The sequence below is a fragment of the Colletotrichum destructivum genome, chromosome 1, assembly GCF_034447905.1.
Source record: "Colletotrichum destructivum chromosome 1, complete sequence".
Taxonomy (NCBI): Eukaryota; Fungi; Ascomycota; class Sordariomycetes; order Glomerellales; family Glomerellaceae; genus Colletotrichum; species Colletotrichum destructivum.
Window position 1 is genome coordinate 5,640,026 of NC_085896.1, and position 14,518 is coordinate 5,654,543.

General features: G+C 57.2%; 2 protein-coding genes across 2 annotated transcripts; one reads left to right on the plus strand and one right to left on the minus strand.

The window, feature by feature from the left end:
- Positions 1-2,214: 2,214 nt before the first annotated feature.
- Positions 2,215-6,738, minus strand: CDEST_01710 (uncharacterized protein). The gene is made up of 4 exons (XM_062917869.1): positions 6,649-6,738; positions 6,201-6,581; positions 5,406-6,107; positions 2,215-5,341 (listed from the first exon to the last, which is right to left on the minus strand). The coding sequence occupies exons 2-4, from the start codon at positions 6,419-6,421 to the stop codon at positions 2,764-2,766; spliced, it is 3,501 nt and encodes a 1,166-aa protein (XP_062773920.1). The 5' UTR covers positions 6,422-6,581; positions 6,649-6,738; the 3' UTR covers positions 2,215-2,763.
- A 1,885-nt stretch (positions 6,739-8,623) lies between these two features.
- CDEST_01711 (Putative Zinc finger, RING-type) lies at positions 8,624-14,510 on the plus strand. Its single transcript, XM_062917870.1, has 2 exons — positions 8,624-12,707; positions 12,766-14,510. The coding sequence occupies exons 1-2, from the start codon at positions 9,092-9,094 to the stop codon at positions 14,505-14,507; spliced, it is 5,358 nt and encodes a 1,785-aa protein (XP_062773921.1). The 5' UTR covers positions 8,624-9,091; the 3' UTR covers positions 14,508-14,510.
- Positions 14,511-14,518: the final 8 nt, after the last annotated feature.

Below are 14,518 nucleotides of genomic sequence, written 5' to 3' on the forward strand. Positions count from 1 at the left end.
GTCTCGAATGCAGAAGTCCATCCGCGGTGGTGGCAGGCACGGCACTGGAGGTCCCCTCTCCTCTCCTAGCCTCTAGCAACCTGGTAACTTCAAATGTCCGTCACCCCACGGTTCTCTGTTATTGGCGTCTTTTTTATATGGCTGCCTAAACACTAAACCCTCACCCAGATGGAGGCATCCACATTGTCTCCGACGCACCAGCGCACATCATCCCCACACACATTAAGGTGACCGGCCTGCCTTTTAATTGCCCATTGTTCCCCGGAGCAATGTCAGACTATCATTTTCAGCCAAGGGGGCCGCCATAGGAAGGGGGTCAGGGGCGGACCGGAGGGCCTATACGGTCTACTCTGTGCACGGGACGAGTCTCCCTTCGTTGGCAGCATATGCAGTGCATATCCTGGCCTGCTCTCTGTGGTTGGCCCTGAGCAGAAGTAATCGGGACTCGGGACAACCTCGATGCCATCCTGCATATTTGAGCCTACCAGGCGGGCAGCCATCTAATCGGGTTTTTGCTTCACATCTCACGAGAATGGTGAATTCCACTGCTCCACAGAGAGGTTCGATTGAGTCACGGCCTAAGCCTGTTCGAGGGCGGGCTCCCACGACAGACGAGCAAGGACGATACTTTCTCCCGGCTCTCTCTCTCTCTCTCTCTCTCTCTCTATCTCTCGCCACACTCGGCCCAACCAGACCGCACTTTCCAGATATCACGGAGCATCAAAAAATCCTGCTGCCTGCTCGGTGGTCGCCCATGAGACCGATCACTCTGCGGATACCCGAATCTAGAAACCCCTTGAGACCCTCACTTACTGCAACGTTGCCTGTTCCGAGCCACGGAGCGCGCCATCGGCCCGGACCTGATACATTAGGTTGGGATATTGTTTCTCTTCGAGTCCTGCACGCAGTTCTTCATGCCTCTCTCTCGAGCGAGACTCGGTTGGGACGCTGGCGCTGTTTATTGCTGCTCACCACTCACGACTCATGATAATGCACAATGGCGAGCCGCAGGATACCCAAAGCTGTCCATACGCGACCACGAGCCCGTCCAGGTAGCTTCCAGGTCCAATTGTCACCTTTTGTTTCCTCGCAATACATAAGGCAGGGAGTATGTCGTGGAGTCTGGGGACCGGAGGCCTGGACAGAACAGATTGTGCCGCTGTTGCTGTGACCAGACTTGCCGATGCGGTGGCAAGATGCCCCGTTCATGATCACCAGTGACTGCACTGATGTGCTGGCAACCATTCCCTGCTCATGTCGGCATTCTAGCTCGTGATGAGTTGTTCTTGGTCGGGGAGGGGGCGTGGAGCAGTGCTGGGTGCGTTGATGGCCGCACCCCGAATAAGAGTTTCGATCTCTAGACGCGTACCCGATGAGCCCGTCCGCTCTACAGTACTACCTTCTTTTTACTGGGAGAGGAACAACTCCAGCCTTGACTCAAGCGAAATCAACGTTGAATGCGCGTGTACTCCGTACCCGGCAGCCGAGCCATCGTAGCCTCGCCCCCGAGCGTGAAGCCCCCCCCCCCCCCCGCGAAGCCGAATTGCAGGCTCAGTCTAGACGTCGAACCCGCTCCCGCCCTCTTCATCGCTGCGCAAATGAAGCAAACAGCACCCTGGAGGACTGTGTTGAAACGCCAACAGACGAGGAGTACTGGCAGCTCGTACCCATCAACAACCGGAGACGGCCCAAAACACAGCTGGCGGCCTACCCCTGACCAACAGCCAACCCCTAAGCCAAGGGCGGCCGGTCTGTCGCTTTTTCCTTCCTCGTCCCTTCATTTCGGTTTCTTCAAGAGGAATTGATGCTCGACTCGTCTGGCACTCGGCTGGGAACTTGCGTGTTCTGTCACTCTCGACGCATTCTTGTGATTTCGGAAAAGTCCACCTGAATAAAGCCTTGCCCGAGATGGACGTCTGCCCATCACCCATGACCCAAGAGGATGGAAAAAGGAAGCATATCCAAGCAACCTCCGCAAAACCCACAGATATTCTCTCAGAACATACAACAAGGTAAACTGTGTTCTATGTAGGTCTTGTTGTAGATTCTATTACTGAAACAAAACCAACTGCCGTTTCCTCCGTCACCCCCCCCCTCAAGGACTGTACTCATGAGACTAACCACGTATGTCACTTTCCTCATTATCCATGTAATCATTTACTTGCCTATGCTTTGTCAAAGCTTTCGCCAATAGGTCATGACCAAATATAGCCTTGGAAGTTGCACAAGCATCACAAACTACCGAAATATCCATTTCAAATCCTTTTTCTTACATATACTAAAACAATACAGGCAGGCATAACATGAGACATGAGCAAACATAAAACACAAACGTGAAATGGTATTAGGCCAGCCAGCCATTGCATTCCCAAAGAACCACAAGGGCTTGCCAATGCCAAACGCCGCCAAATCCGTGTCCTGCCACAATAGAACACAATCCGGCTGGCCGTTCCCTCTGCTCCTTCCTTCAGGTGCCAACACAAGACAGAGAAATCAGATGCCTAGAACCTCTTGATAGAGGAAGCGTGACAACGTACGATTTCAGTAGTTTGAAGGCTGATGATGCTGGTAGGTAGCCAGGCGATAGTGGGATAGAAAAGGAAACTTTCGAGACGAGTCGGCCCTGAAACTCAAGGCGCGAGGGTATCTGATACGTAAGGGAGTGTGGTGAGGGTTCTTGCCTTTGCAGGCGCGTGTTGAAAGAATTCGTGTGCTATTACTCATGCAATCGTACTTTTCGTGGTGTTTCCGAGAAGGCTTTGTTTACAACTCGTCGCGGGCATGCTGCACAGTCTCCTTGACGGCGTTTGTAACAGCAGAAGCAGCAGAAGAGGCTGTGGATGAAGCAGCACTGGCCAGGCTGGCAGCGGAGGCAAGGCCGGTAGAGTAGGCAGCCTGCAGACGGCCCAGAACACTCTGCGAGTAGGTGGGCTCCTTGCCAACCAGAAGCTCAGAAACAAGCTTGCTGATATCCTCATACTGCTTGGCAGCCTGGCCTTGAGCCGCGGCGAGACTCTCAACAACAGCAGCCGTGGCTTGCGACGCAAACTGACCGGCACCGCTGTAAGCGTTGTCGTACCACGCAGTGGGGGTAGGCTGGCCGTAGATCTGGATGCTGGCGCGGCTCACGACAGCCTCCCAGGTGTCTGAAACTCCCTTCTCGATGGCTTGCGCGGCGTCGACGACGTCCTGGACGCCAGCCGACAGGGAATCGCTGACGATGGAAGCGGCAGCCGAGAAGCCGTCGCTGACGGCCGAAGCCACGGCAACGGCTTCCTTCTGCGCTCCCGAGGCCACTGCATCAGCTGAGCGAGTGGCAACAGAGGCAACAGAGGACGCCGTGCCGGCAACGTTGGTAGGAGTGGGGGTCGCGGTGGCGGAGCTCAGGGCCGAGGACGCGGCAGCCAGGAAATCCGAATAACGAGCATGGGCAACACCGAGGCCGGCGTAGTAGTTGTACTTGGCCTGATCAAGGAGCTTCTCGACCTGGGAGGTAGGGGTAGCAGTTGCAAGGCCAAGTGCAATCTTGGCGCTCTCGTACTGTTGTTCCGCCCACAGGCGTCCCTCGTTCAGGCGCTCAGAGGCGATGGCCTCAACGCTGGCCCAGTCGTAAGAAGGGGTAGACTTGGCAGTAGCAGAGCCATAGAGGACCTTGGAGGCAGCCTTGACGGCGTCCTCATAACGGGAGTTGGCGGCCGCAAGTGCGTCGGCGTAGGCTCCGGAAGCAGAAGCGATCAGCTTCTCTTGCGTTGGCTGGGGGGTGCCGTAGATCTTGGCGGAGATGGCAGCACTGGCAGAGGAATACTGCTCAGAGGCCTTGGAGACGGCGGCAGAGTATGCCTCCTGAGCTCGAGAAGAGATGCTCTCGGCATCCTCATCGTCGTCCAGGATGGGCACTCTGCTTGAGACGGACTGCGCAGCAGCGCCGAGGAATGCGGGCTTGACAGTCTCGGTGTCGGCAGCGACAGGCTTGCCTTCGACAGATTCGGAGATGATCTCCTCCTCCAGCTTGTCACCAAGAACAGCACTCTCCTCGTCCCCAGCAGGCGAGGATCCGTCGGTATCAACGACGTAGGTCTGGTCGTCGCCGGGAATGATGGTGGAAGCGAGGTCGGGCTGCGAAGCAGTGCTAGACGAGCTTCCGACTACAACGCTTGAAGCTTGGCTGGCGGAGCTACTGGCGGACTCGGATACAGCGGAAGACACGGCAGGGATGACACTACTGATGCTCTCCTTGATCCCGCTGGCAACGCTGCTAACGGAGCTCGCCACTCCGCCAGAGCCAAGGTCGGTGGCCGGGGACTCGTCCTCGATGACACTTGCAGCCGATTCCAGAGGGTCGTGTTCGGGAGCGGAGACGCCCTCGGTGGCAGCAGCCTCAGAGGCACGAAGGCGCTCGGCTTCCTCGGCGGCAAGGCGCGCGGTCTCGCTGTCGAAGTTGTCGGAAGAGTCCTGGGCAGCGAGCTTCCAGATGCCAACCTGCTTGAGCCTTGCGAGCTCCTGTGCAGCAGACTGGGCGACGGCCATGCCGGAATCCTCCACTTCGTTTGAGGCTTCGCGTGCCTGTTCCAGGCCGGGGTGGGTGATGATGAGCTTCTTGAGGTCCATGGTCCACTCGTCGAAGCGGTCCTTCAGCTCATGATACTTGGCCCAGTCCTTGTAGGTGATGCCGTCCATCCAGGCCCACTTCATTCCAATCTTTTGGAGAGCCAAGTCGCGGATGCTCTCGAGGATCTTAAAGTGGGTGTCTGCGGCCGCCGAGACGGCGCTCTCGATTTCAGCCTCGTATTCGTCCTTCCAGGCACGGATCTTCTGCGCCTTCTCCTTGACGTTTAGTCCAGACTTCCGGACAGAGGCGAAAAGCTCTTCCTGGGCGGCGTCGGGGGCGTCAGCCGACTGTTGAACGAGCTTGATTATCTTCTTTTGCAGAGCGTCGACCTCGGCCTTGGCGGCGTTCTGGAGCTCGGCGACAAGTATCTTGCCCTGGCCATGGGCCTTTTCCTTGATGACACGCTGGGAGATCTCCTCGACGCGGTCTTCAATTTCGGAAGCGCCCTCATCAGCGGCCTTGGCAAACTTGGACTGCCAGCTGCTGAGATCCTCGGCGACAATATCGCGGGCGGTCTTGCGGGCGTCAGACTCATCCTCGCCGGCCGGGGGCGGGCGGACCTGCTCCGACTTGTCGTGCTGGGCGACCTCGGAGGCGTCAGGAATATGAGCGCTCTCAATGGCAGTGGAAGCCTTCTCGGTGGCAGAAGAGATAGCGGAGGAGACCGAGGCAGAGGCAGTGGAGGCGGTGGACGCAGCGGGCTTGGTGAAGGACGATGCTTTGGCCGTGGCGCTGTACCAGATGTCAGTCTTTTCTTGAGGTGGGTGTGCAGGATTGAACGCGTCTTCTCTCTTACCTCTCGGAAACGTTGTCGAACGATCCCTTGGTCTTGTTCTTGAAGCGGCCAAGGCGCTGTCCGATCCTAGCCAGCTGGGGCTCGACATTCTCCATATACAAAACGCGGAACTGCGGCCAAACGGTGGCGTCGAGGAAGCTGTAGGTCTTGTTCCAGGCCCAGTAGGCGGAGGGGACGGCCGTCTCGGTGGTGAAGCGAGAGGCGACGGCGTAGCCCTGAGCGGCATAAGGGTGGGCAAAGTGGTACGAGGGCAGGAGGATGTCGTGGTAGGTCTGCAGGGCGTTGGTGCGAGCAATGTCGTAGTATGGACCCAAGGTGGTGGAGGCCTTGGCGACGTGGGGAGCGACGGTCTGGTCGTACTTGTCCTGTGCCTGCTTCTGGTAGACGGCGAGCTTCGGGTGGATGTTCTTGTCCCACTGCGCCTGGCCGTAGGCCTGGGCCTGCTGCAGTCGAGGGCCGGCGTACTTGGTGGCGTAGGCCTTTGTAGGGACGAAGACTCTCTCGTTGGCGATGTTGTAGTAAGGGGTCGCCTTCTCGACGTAGGGGGAGGCGTAGGTATGATAGTAGGGCTCGAGGTGGGGTGTTACGGCGTGTTTCAGTTGGAAGTACGGCTTGCAAATCCTGGGAGAGGACTCGTCGCAGGCGTCGAGGTTCGCGGGGCAACGGAAGAGGATGGAGATGATGGAATACCAAGTCAGGATCCTGGGTTGAGTGGTCAGTAAGAGGGGATCTCGAGCATGTGCAAGGCAAGCAGCTTTCGCCGTGACGACGAGTGGGGGGAACAGGTGCACTCACCTTGCGACAACGTTAAAGGAGCGGCCGATCAGGGTCGGACCCCTCTGAGGAGTCGACCTCCTCTTCACGGTCACAGCCTGTCCATTCATCTTGCCGTTCGTCGTTGTGCTGTTCGTCTTGACGATGGTCTTGGTGCTGTTGGTGTTGCCGTAGACCTTTCCGTTAATCTTTCCGTTGGGTACTTTGGGAAAGCCGTTGGCAAAGCCACTGGTAGCCTCCATGACGGAGGTTGTGCGTTCTGGGAAGAACCAGGCTGGGCTCGCTCGCTTACGAGTGACGTGATTTGGCGGCTGTAGCGTTGGTGGGAAAGTTGGAGAAGGGAAAGCTAAACCAGGTGCGTCGGGGACGGGAGGGCCCAACTTTAGTCGAATCTGATTTCAGCTAAATAGGCAAGATTAGTTAGCTGGAGCCTGGTGGGCGATGGTAGGAGGAAGGGGGAAAAACAAACAAGAAAGGCAAGCTGAGGGTAAGGACGTGAGGCGAGAGATAGGGAGATGAATTAAGAAGATAGAGAGGGAGGATGGATGGGGGAAGGGAAGAGAGAGAGAGAGAGAGAGAGAGAAAAAGAAAAGAAAAAAGATAACAGGCGGGTTGGGTTGGTTGGTTACACGAAGAGCTCTGACGATTTTCAGATGTCGCAGTCCCAGACTCCTAGAGTCCCCCAGGCGGCGGCGAACATGGGCTGCTTCAGGCGGCCTGGACCGGGCTGGGCAGCCAAAAGCTGCATAGCACACCGATGAAGGCGCAGGGGGGGTGGGTTTCCAATGCGAGAGTATGGATAATGATGAATGAATGGGGACGGTTTGGGGGTTGGAGAGTGGAGCTCAGGAGTTCATGATTGATCTACCTTTCCTCAAGGATGAAGGTGTTTTGCTTCAGTTTGTTTTGGGGGTTAGTCACGACGGATACAGCAAAGCCCCCTATCCGTACCTTTTACTGAACGAAAGGGTTGGTATGTATTGGCCTAGAATGGATGATGATGATGGTGAAGAGTAGAGGAAGACGAAGAGGGGATTGCGATGCTCGATGCTTGGTTTCTGTTCAAGCACTTGCTGTGCATCTTTCCTTGCTGTCTTTCCATACAGATCCCTTACAATACTCTGTACAATACCTTCCCTACCTAGGTACCTAACTACGTAGGAGGTAGGAGGTGCTTCCTGGTTCTGGCCAAGTTTTCGCTGCACTCTAGCCCCGTCTGGCCAAGCCTACATGTACTCTTTCGCAGGGATAAGTGCCAAAAAATACTTGACATGCGGAAGCTGATATGATAAAGACGCTGAGCTCTAGCGGCATCCTTCGCCTGGAGCAACACGCTGTGGAATGTCTCACTAACGTCATCGTATCGTCGTCACGCCTGTTGTGCTGCTATCACCTTCGAGTTCACCAACCAGCCACTGACCAACCAGCTCGACAAGCCGGCGACCCAAAAAACAAGCAAAGCAGGCTGGCAGACAAGCAATAGGATCCAGCTGGTTGTGCCCATGCCCATCCCTCCGTGAGCTTGAGCGAGACATTGAGAGCGCGTCAACCACCCCCCCCTTGCAAACAGGAGAAAGCTCCCAGGCATGGGCTGATGTAACCGATTGGCAGACGGCGCCCTCGCCGCCTCCCATGAGCCACAGCCCGCCGAAACACGCCAGTCAGGGTCCAATCAAGGGGACTATGCCAGGCTCTAGTGATGCAGCATTGCATCGTTCGCACGCAAGTGTGGCTCACCAGCTTGTCTCGCCGTGATGACGCTGTTTGCTGTTGCTGTTGTTGAGTGCTGTGCTGATGAGCTGAGGGTTATTGGGTGGTGTAGTGTATGTACCCAAACGGCTGGCTGGCTGAGTGCAAGTCCAGAGTACACATGCAGCAAAAGTGTCCATCACGGTGGGAACCGCCATATCTGTTCTGACACGTGCCTCTGACAAGGCCTAAAATGCTGCTGCTATTGTTGTTGTTGTTGTTGTTGTTGTTCAAGACACCCGCTTCAGTGTCTAGGAGTAAAGTCTTATGACGCCCACTGAAACCTCGACTTCCTGTCATTCTGTAGACAGCACTGAAATCTATCTACTGGCATCCCAGTACTGGTACGAGTGTCGATTTGGAAACCATCATCTAGACGCTGAGGTGGCGGCTAACATGCCATCGGCACAATGACATAATGATGCAGCTCCTTCTCCTTCTCCAAGTTGCGAGTTGGAGAAACTGAGTCACGTGCTGTAGCTCCACAATCGGCTTTAAGGCCGATCCAACCGGCAGAACGTCCGCGGGTCGGATGATTCAAAGCTCCGGACCCTGTCTGCCAGCCTGCCAGCCTGCCAGCCTGTCCTGGACCCCTGCTTGGACCGCGTTGCGGACGACGGGGAACTGAACCGTGCCACGGCCACCGCCACTGCCACTCTGGAATCTGGGACCTGAACCACCTTCAACCGGGGGCATCTTAGCGCAAGGGGATTCACATCATTTTCATCACCAATCTTCTGCGGCAGCTTGCGTGTCTTGACGATTTATGATATCCGACCCTCTTCGTCTTTGACCTCTTATTCTTCTGCTTTGGTTTATTCTCGACCTTCCAAACCAACTCTTCGATTCGCAAAAAAGCTCCGGCTGTGTTCCCTTCCTCCCCCCCGCCGCAATCTGCTCCTACGGCTCGATTGGTGCAGCTCCGACTTCGATTCCGACTCCGAAACTTGCGAGTTTCCTTCGCGTGGCCTTACCTCGAGCCTCGTATTCGAACTGCCGCTATCGTCAATCTTTCCTCACGAACCACCCACTCTCTCTCGTCCCTGCTGCTCGACTTCACACCTGGCTATTCGCCAAAGGACACTGATGCGTTCCTAACCGAACTTGCATCTCCGCAAAGGGCTCCTGTCCCCGCCGCCACCGACCCCGACGACTCGTTCACGATGGACGACCCCGCGATAGAGCCGCTCATTGCCGCTGATGCTGTCGCCCACTCTCGCCGCCGCCTGTCGTCCTCGAAACTCACTTCCGCCTTGCACGATGCCGCAAGATCACGATCCCATGCCAACGATGCCGGCGCACTCGATCCAGACACCTGTCGCATCTGCAGAGGTGAGGCCACCGCCGACGAGCCTCTCTTCTACCCCTGCAAATGCAGCGGCAGCATCAAGTACGTCCACCAGGACTGCCTGATGGAATGGCTCTCTCACTCGCAGAAGAAACACTGTGAGCTCTGCAAGACGCCGTTCCGCTTCACCAAGCTGTACTCGCCCAAGATGCCCAAGACGTTGCCCGCCCACGTCTTCGTCGGCCACATGGCCAAGTATCTCTTCCGGAACGTCCTTGTCTGGCTGCGCGCCGCCCTGGTCATCAGCGTCTGGCTGTGCTGGCTGCCCTATCTGATGCGATCCGTCTGGGCTTTCCTGTTCTGGGTCAGCGACGAGGGACTGGGTAGCGGCGTCCTGTGGAATAGCTCCAATGCCACCGTCAGCCGAGGCGTCTCGGTCGCCTTCTCTGTCGCCAACTCCAACGTCTGCCCGGCCTCGCCTCTTCTCGAACCCACCACAACTCCCGCAAACCTGGGAGGAATGTTGAAGGACATTATCCAGGGCCAGGAGTTGCCTTTCAGCCGGTCATTTCACGGCGTCAACATTACGACCAACGATTCCATGTCGGCTGCTCTCCTGAGAATGCTTCTTGGTTCCATCACGTCCTCGGGGTCCAACAACTCCACCGCCGCATCCGCCGGAGGCAGTGACCCAGTTCTGGATCGCCATCCGTCATTGTTGAGCGGCGTCACGTGGTTGCGCAACATGACCAGGTACCCAGTAGTGAACCGTACCATCATTGGCGTGTTGGAGGGTCAGATCATTACAATCTTGGTCATCATCTCATTCATTCTCGTCATTCTGGTTCGCGATTACGTCGTCCAGCAGCAACCCGAGATCAACATGAGGGCTGCCTTTGCCGCCAACGACAATCAGCAGCCTCAAGATCAGCCCCAGCCACAGCCCCAGCATCAGTTCCGGCGTCCGCATCGTCGTGGGAATGAGAACGAGCATGAGCATGAGCATGATAACGATCATGACCACGATCATAATGACGATGTCGATATTCTCAACCACTTCCACAACGAAGATTTGAGAGGTCCGAGCGAAAGCGACGAGGACGACGACGATTCGGCAACCGCCGAGCCTCCTGGCGATCACGACGACATGCCTCAATTGTCGTGGGGCGATCAAGACCCTACCTTCGGAGTCGCGGACGCTCCACAGCCAAGGACCCTTGGTGCTTTGGGCCCACGCGCCTTTGACAGAGCAGCGGCAGATTTCGACTTCAACACGCCGCCCGAGGGCGGACCCAATGGGGATGAGGACGCCCAGACGCCCGTCGCCACTGTCCACGAATACCTTCGTATCTATCGCCAAGCGAATGGCGACCCTGAGAAGATTCTCAAGATCATCGAGGAGGAGGACTTGGATGAGCCGCTGGGTTATTGGGCTAGAATCACAAAGTCCATGATAGATAAGAACCGGGAAATGGGCGTTCCTCAACCGAGAAACGACTCGGACGGGTCCGAAGGACCCTCAAACTCCGGAGACTCAACGGCAACGCCCCCTTTCGCAGTTCAGCTGCCTGCTCCATCAACACCGCAGTTCTCCTGGCCGCCTCAACAACACTCGTCGGAAAACAGTACCGATGGCGTCGGCAAAGGAAAGGGCAAAGCTATCCAGCAAGAAGACATGCATGGATCTACTACCGGCGGCGAAGGTGTAAGCGAGATGCGAGCATCGCCTTTCCAGAGCCCTCTTCGACCCAGATCAGTCTCCGATGGCCCGCAAAGAAATGACACCATCAACCCCTTGGCAAACAACAGCTGGTCCTTCTCGGGGCTGAACAAGTTACCCCCTGCCGAGCCCGAAACCGAAGAGCCAATGCAGACGTTCGGCGCCGCGCCTAGGCCCTCCAACGCCGGCGCACTTGCCGTTGGCTCCACCCCACCGCGGAGCAATTCCCCGGCACATGTCTCGCACACGGACCTTGGGGTTGGCTCTGCGGAGTCTCCTGGGGAGAACGGTATTTTCGATCATCGAGAACGGGATCCGCAGCCTGCAGGCTTCGATGGTCTGCCAGAAGACCGCGCTGTTGTCCCCGAGGCCATCGAGGATGCCAACGGCGCTCTCCAAGAGGGCGAAGACGGCCGAGCGGCTCAGCGGCCGCCTCTCCAACGAGGAGTCATGGACCGAGTTGCCGACTTCATGTGGGGCGACATTGAGGTCCGCGAGCTGGACATTGGTGGACGCGACGACGGAGCCGTCCATGACCATAATCATGACGGCGACGACGACGATGACGATGACTTTGACGACGAATTGGATGACGACGACGACGACGACAACGTTGAGCAGGATCGCGAGGTTGTCGAAGCTGCTGTGGCCGCTGGTCTTGACCCCGAAGCCATCGACGATGCCGAAGATTTCGAAGGCATCATGGAGTTGATCGGCATGCGCGGCCCCATCGCCGGCCTCTTCCAAAACGCCATCTTCTGTGTTGTGCTGGTGTCTGTCACAATCTTTGTGTGTGTCTTCATACCTTACAATCTCGGACGCGTCAGCGTCTGGGCAGCCATGAACCCCATGCGCCTGGTCCGCATGCTTTTCAGCATGACCAAATTCATTCAAGATGTCGCTGTCGGTGTCATGGCCGGACTGAGCAGCCTCACCCTCTGCTTCATCTATACGTCGGGCAGGATGATGGGCTTCCCCGCTGGAAATGGGGTCGGCTTGCTCATGACCAAGACTTTCAACATCTTTATGAGCGCTTCCAGTCGGGTTCTCGAGAGCCTCACGAGCGAATTGCCCATCATCTCCACCACTGAGATGCAGAACTTCTCTGCTATCAGCCACGAAGCACTGCTCGACCTCAAGTCGTACCTGTCTGGCTCCTTTGTTGCTGTAGGCGACGTCGTGAGCTCTGTCTTCGACCGCGACCTCGTAGCAAACACCAAACACGTGGCAGATCTTGCGGCAAATGCAATTGTGTACGCGTGGAACGCCGTTCATGACCTTCCTATCAGCGTCCTCAACCCCGGATCGTGGGTTATCAGCTTTAGTGTGCCCGAGCCCTCGACGGCGGTCAACCAGGCGCTGTCGTACTGGTCCGGCACCGACCGATTCTGGGCGATCCTCTGCGGATACTTGACCTTCTCGGCCATCAGCGCGCTCTACTTGCGACGCGGTTCCCCGTTCTCGAGCGGCCAGACAGGCCAGGAGTGGGAAGCCTCGTTGATCGACTTGCTGAACCAGGCCAGCGGCGTCATGAAGGTCATCCTCATTATCAGCATCGAGATGCTCATCTTCCCGCTGTACTGTGGCCTCCTTCTGGACGTGGCGCTTTTGCCTCTCTTCGAGGCCACCACGCTCAAGTCGCGCCTCGCCTTCACGGTCAACTTCCCGCTGACGTCTATATTTGTACACTGGTTTGTGGGAACGGGCTACATGTTTCACTTTGCCCTGTTTGTGTCCATGTGCCGTAAGATCATGCGCAAGGGCGTTCTCTGTAAGTGTGGCCTGCTTCTGCCCCCCTTGTGTTGTCGTCACCCGCTGACCCCTAACAGACTTCATCCGCGACCCCGACGACCCAGAATTTCACCCCGTCCGCGACGTGCTGGAGCGCAATGTCGTGACACAGCTACGGAAGATTCTATTCTCGGCCTTTGTGTACGGAGCATTGGTCATCGTCTGCCTTGGTGGTGTGGTTTGGGGCCTGGCTCTCAGCCTCCCCAACGTGTTGCCCATCCACTACTCGTCCAACGAGCCCGTTCTGGAGTTCCCCGTCGACCTGCTGTTCTACAACTTTGCCATGCCTCTGGCGGTTAAATTCTTCAAGCCCAGCGACGGCTTGCACGCCATGTACACCTGGTGGTTCCGCAAGTGCGCCCGCGGCCTGCGACTGACATGGTTTCTCTTCGGCGAGCGCCGCATCGACGAGGAAGGGATCCTGGCATTGCGTCCAGGCTCGGACCTCGTTGATCTACCATGGTGGAAGCGGTGCTTCTTGGAGGTCAACTGGCAGAACAGAGTCGTGCCCAAGACGTGGGACGACACTTTTGAGGGTGGCACGGCCAAGCCGACGTCCTCCATCTCGGATAGTGAGATCGCCATGAAGAGCCTCCGAAAAGAACGTCTCGTCGAAACGGGACAGCTGATCGAAGACGGGCGCTTTGTACGCACACCTGCGTCGGACCAGGTCAAGATACCGAAGGGAAGACGCGTCTTCATACCCGTCACGGAGTCCAACTCGCGTCTGGACGGTAAGACCGACTCGCCCGATACAGACATCTATTCGACGGACCAGTACCAGCTGGTGTACATTCCGCCGCACTTCCGAGCCAGAATCTTCCTATTCATCATGTTCATCTGGATCTTCGCCGCCGTCACGGGCGTCAGCTTCACCATCGTGCCGCTCGTGTTCGGCCGCAAGATGTTCAAGGTCCTCATCCCGGCCCATATCCGGACCAATGACATTTATGCCTTCAGCATCGGCATCTACATCCTGGGCTCGGCAGCCTACTTCCTGTTCCACGCCCGCTCCCTGTTCAAGAAGACAATGGCCTGGGCGTCCTCTACTCTGCAGTCTGTGTGGCAGAGCAATGCCGCGATGGGGGTTGCCCTTATGGGCGTCCAAGCCGCCAGGCTTGCTTATGCGTATACCGTCCTCCTGGTTGTAGCGCCTCTCATCCTGACGGCGCTCATGGAGCTCTACTGCCTCATCCCCCTCCACACCTACATGTACCCGCCCACGCCTTATATCGCCGGGACCAACAACAGCGGACAGTTCACAGACGGCATCGTCGTCTCCAACCAGCACACGACAAGGGTCATACAGTCGTGGACTCTCGGCTTGCTTTACGTCAAGCTCGGTGCCCGGGCCATCACAAGCCTCTACGAAGGTACCCGCATGGCGCATGCCGTCCGCGCTGTTCTGCGTCGCGGCTGGCTGCAGCCCGACGTGCTCGTACTGACGAGGGCGTTTGTTGTGCCTGGCCTTCTCGTTGGGGGCCTGGCGATTTTTGGTCCTCCTTACGCGGTGGGCTGGATGGAGTCGCACGGTTTTCTTGGAACGCCGGCGCCTGCTCCTCACGAGCTCAAGATGATCTACCGACTGTCTTATCCCGCCGCGGCGTTCAGCGCGCTGGCTGCCATGGTCTTCTGGAGCATCGTGAGTGTGTTCAACAACTGGAAAGCGCGCATCAGGGACGAGGCCTACCTTATCGGAGAGAGGCTTCACAACTTTGGCGTGGGCGCTGCTGGTGCGGCGGGTACGCGCGGCCCCTGGAGAGTAAGAGGCCGATTGTAAAGTGAGTGGCA

Bases quoted from the DNA above. Each gene is read 5' to 3' on its own strand.
- CDEST_01710 (XM_062917869.1), bottom strand. From the start codon at position 6,421: ATGGAGGCTACCAGTGGCTTTGCCAACGGCTTTCCCAAAGTACCCAAC. The intron at 6,108-6,200 runs GTGAGTGCACCT...CACTCAACCCAG, and splicing joins TCCTTTAACGTTGTCGCAAG to GATCCTGACTTGGTATTCCA. The intron at 5,342-5,405 runs GTAAGAGAGAAG...CATCTGGTACAG, and splicing joins TTCGACAACGTTTCCGAGAG to CGCCACGGCCAAAGCATCGT.
- CDEST_01711 (XM_062917870.1), top strand. From the start codon at position 9,092: ATGGACGACCCCGCGATAGAGCCGCTCATTGCCGCTGATGCTGTCGCC. The intron at 12,708-12,765 runs GTAAGTGTGGCC...GACCCCTAACAG, and splicing joins CATGCGCAAGGGCGTTCTCT to ACTTCATCCGCGACCCCGAC.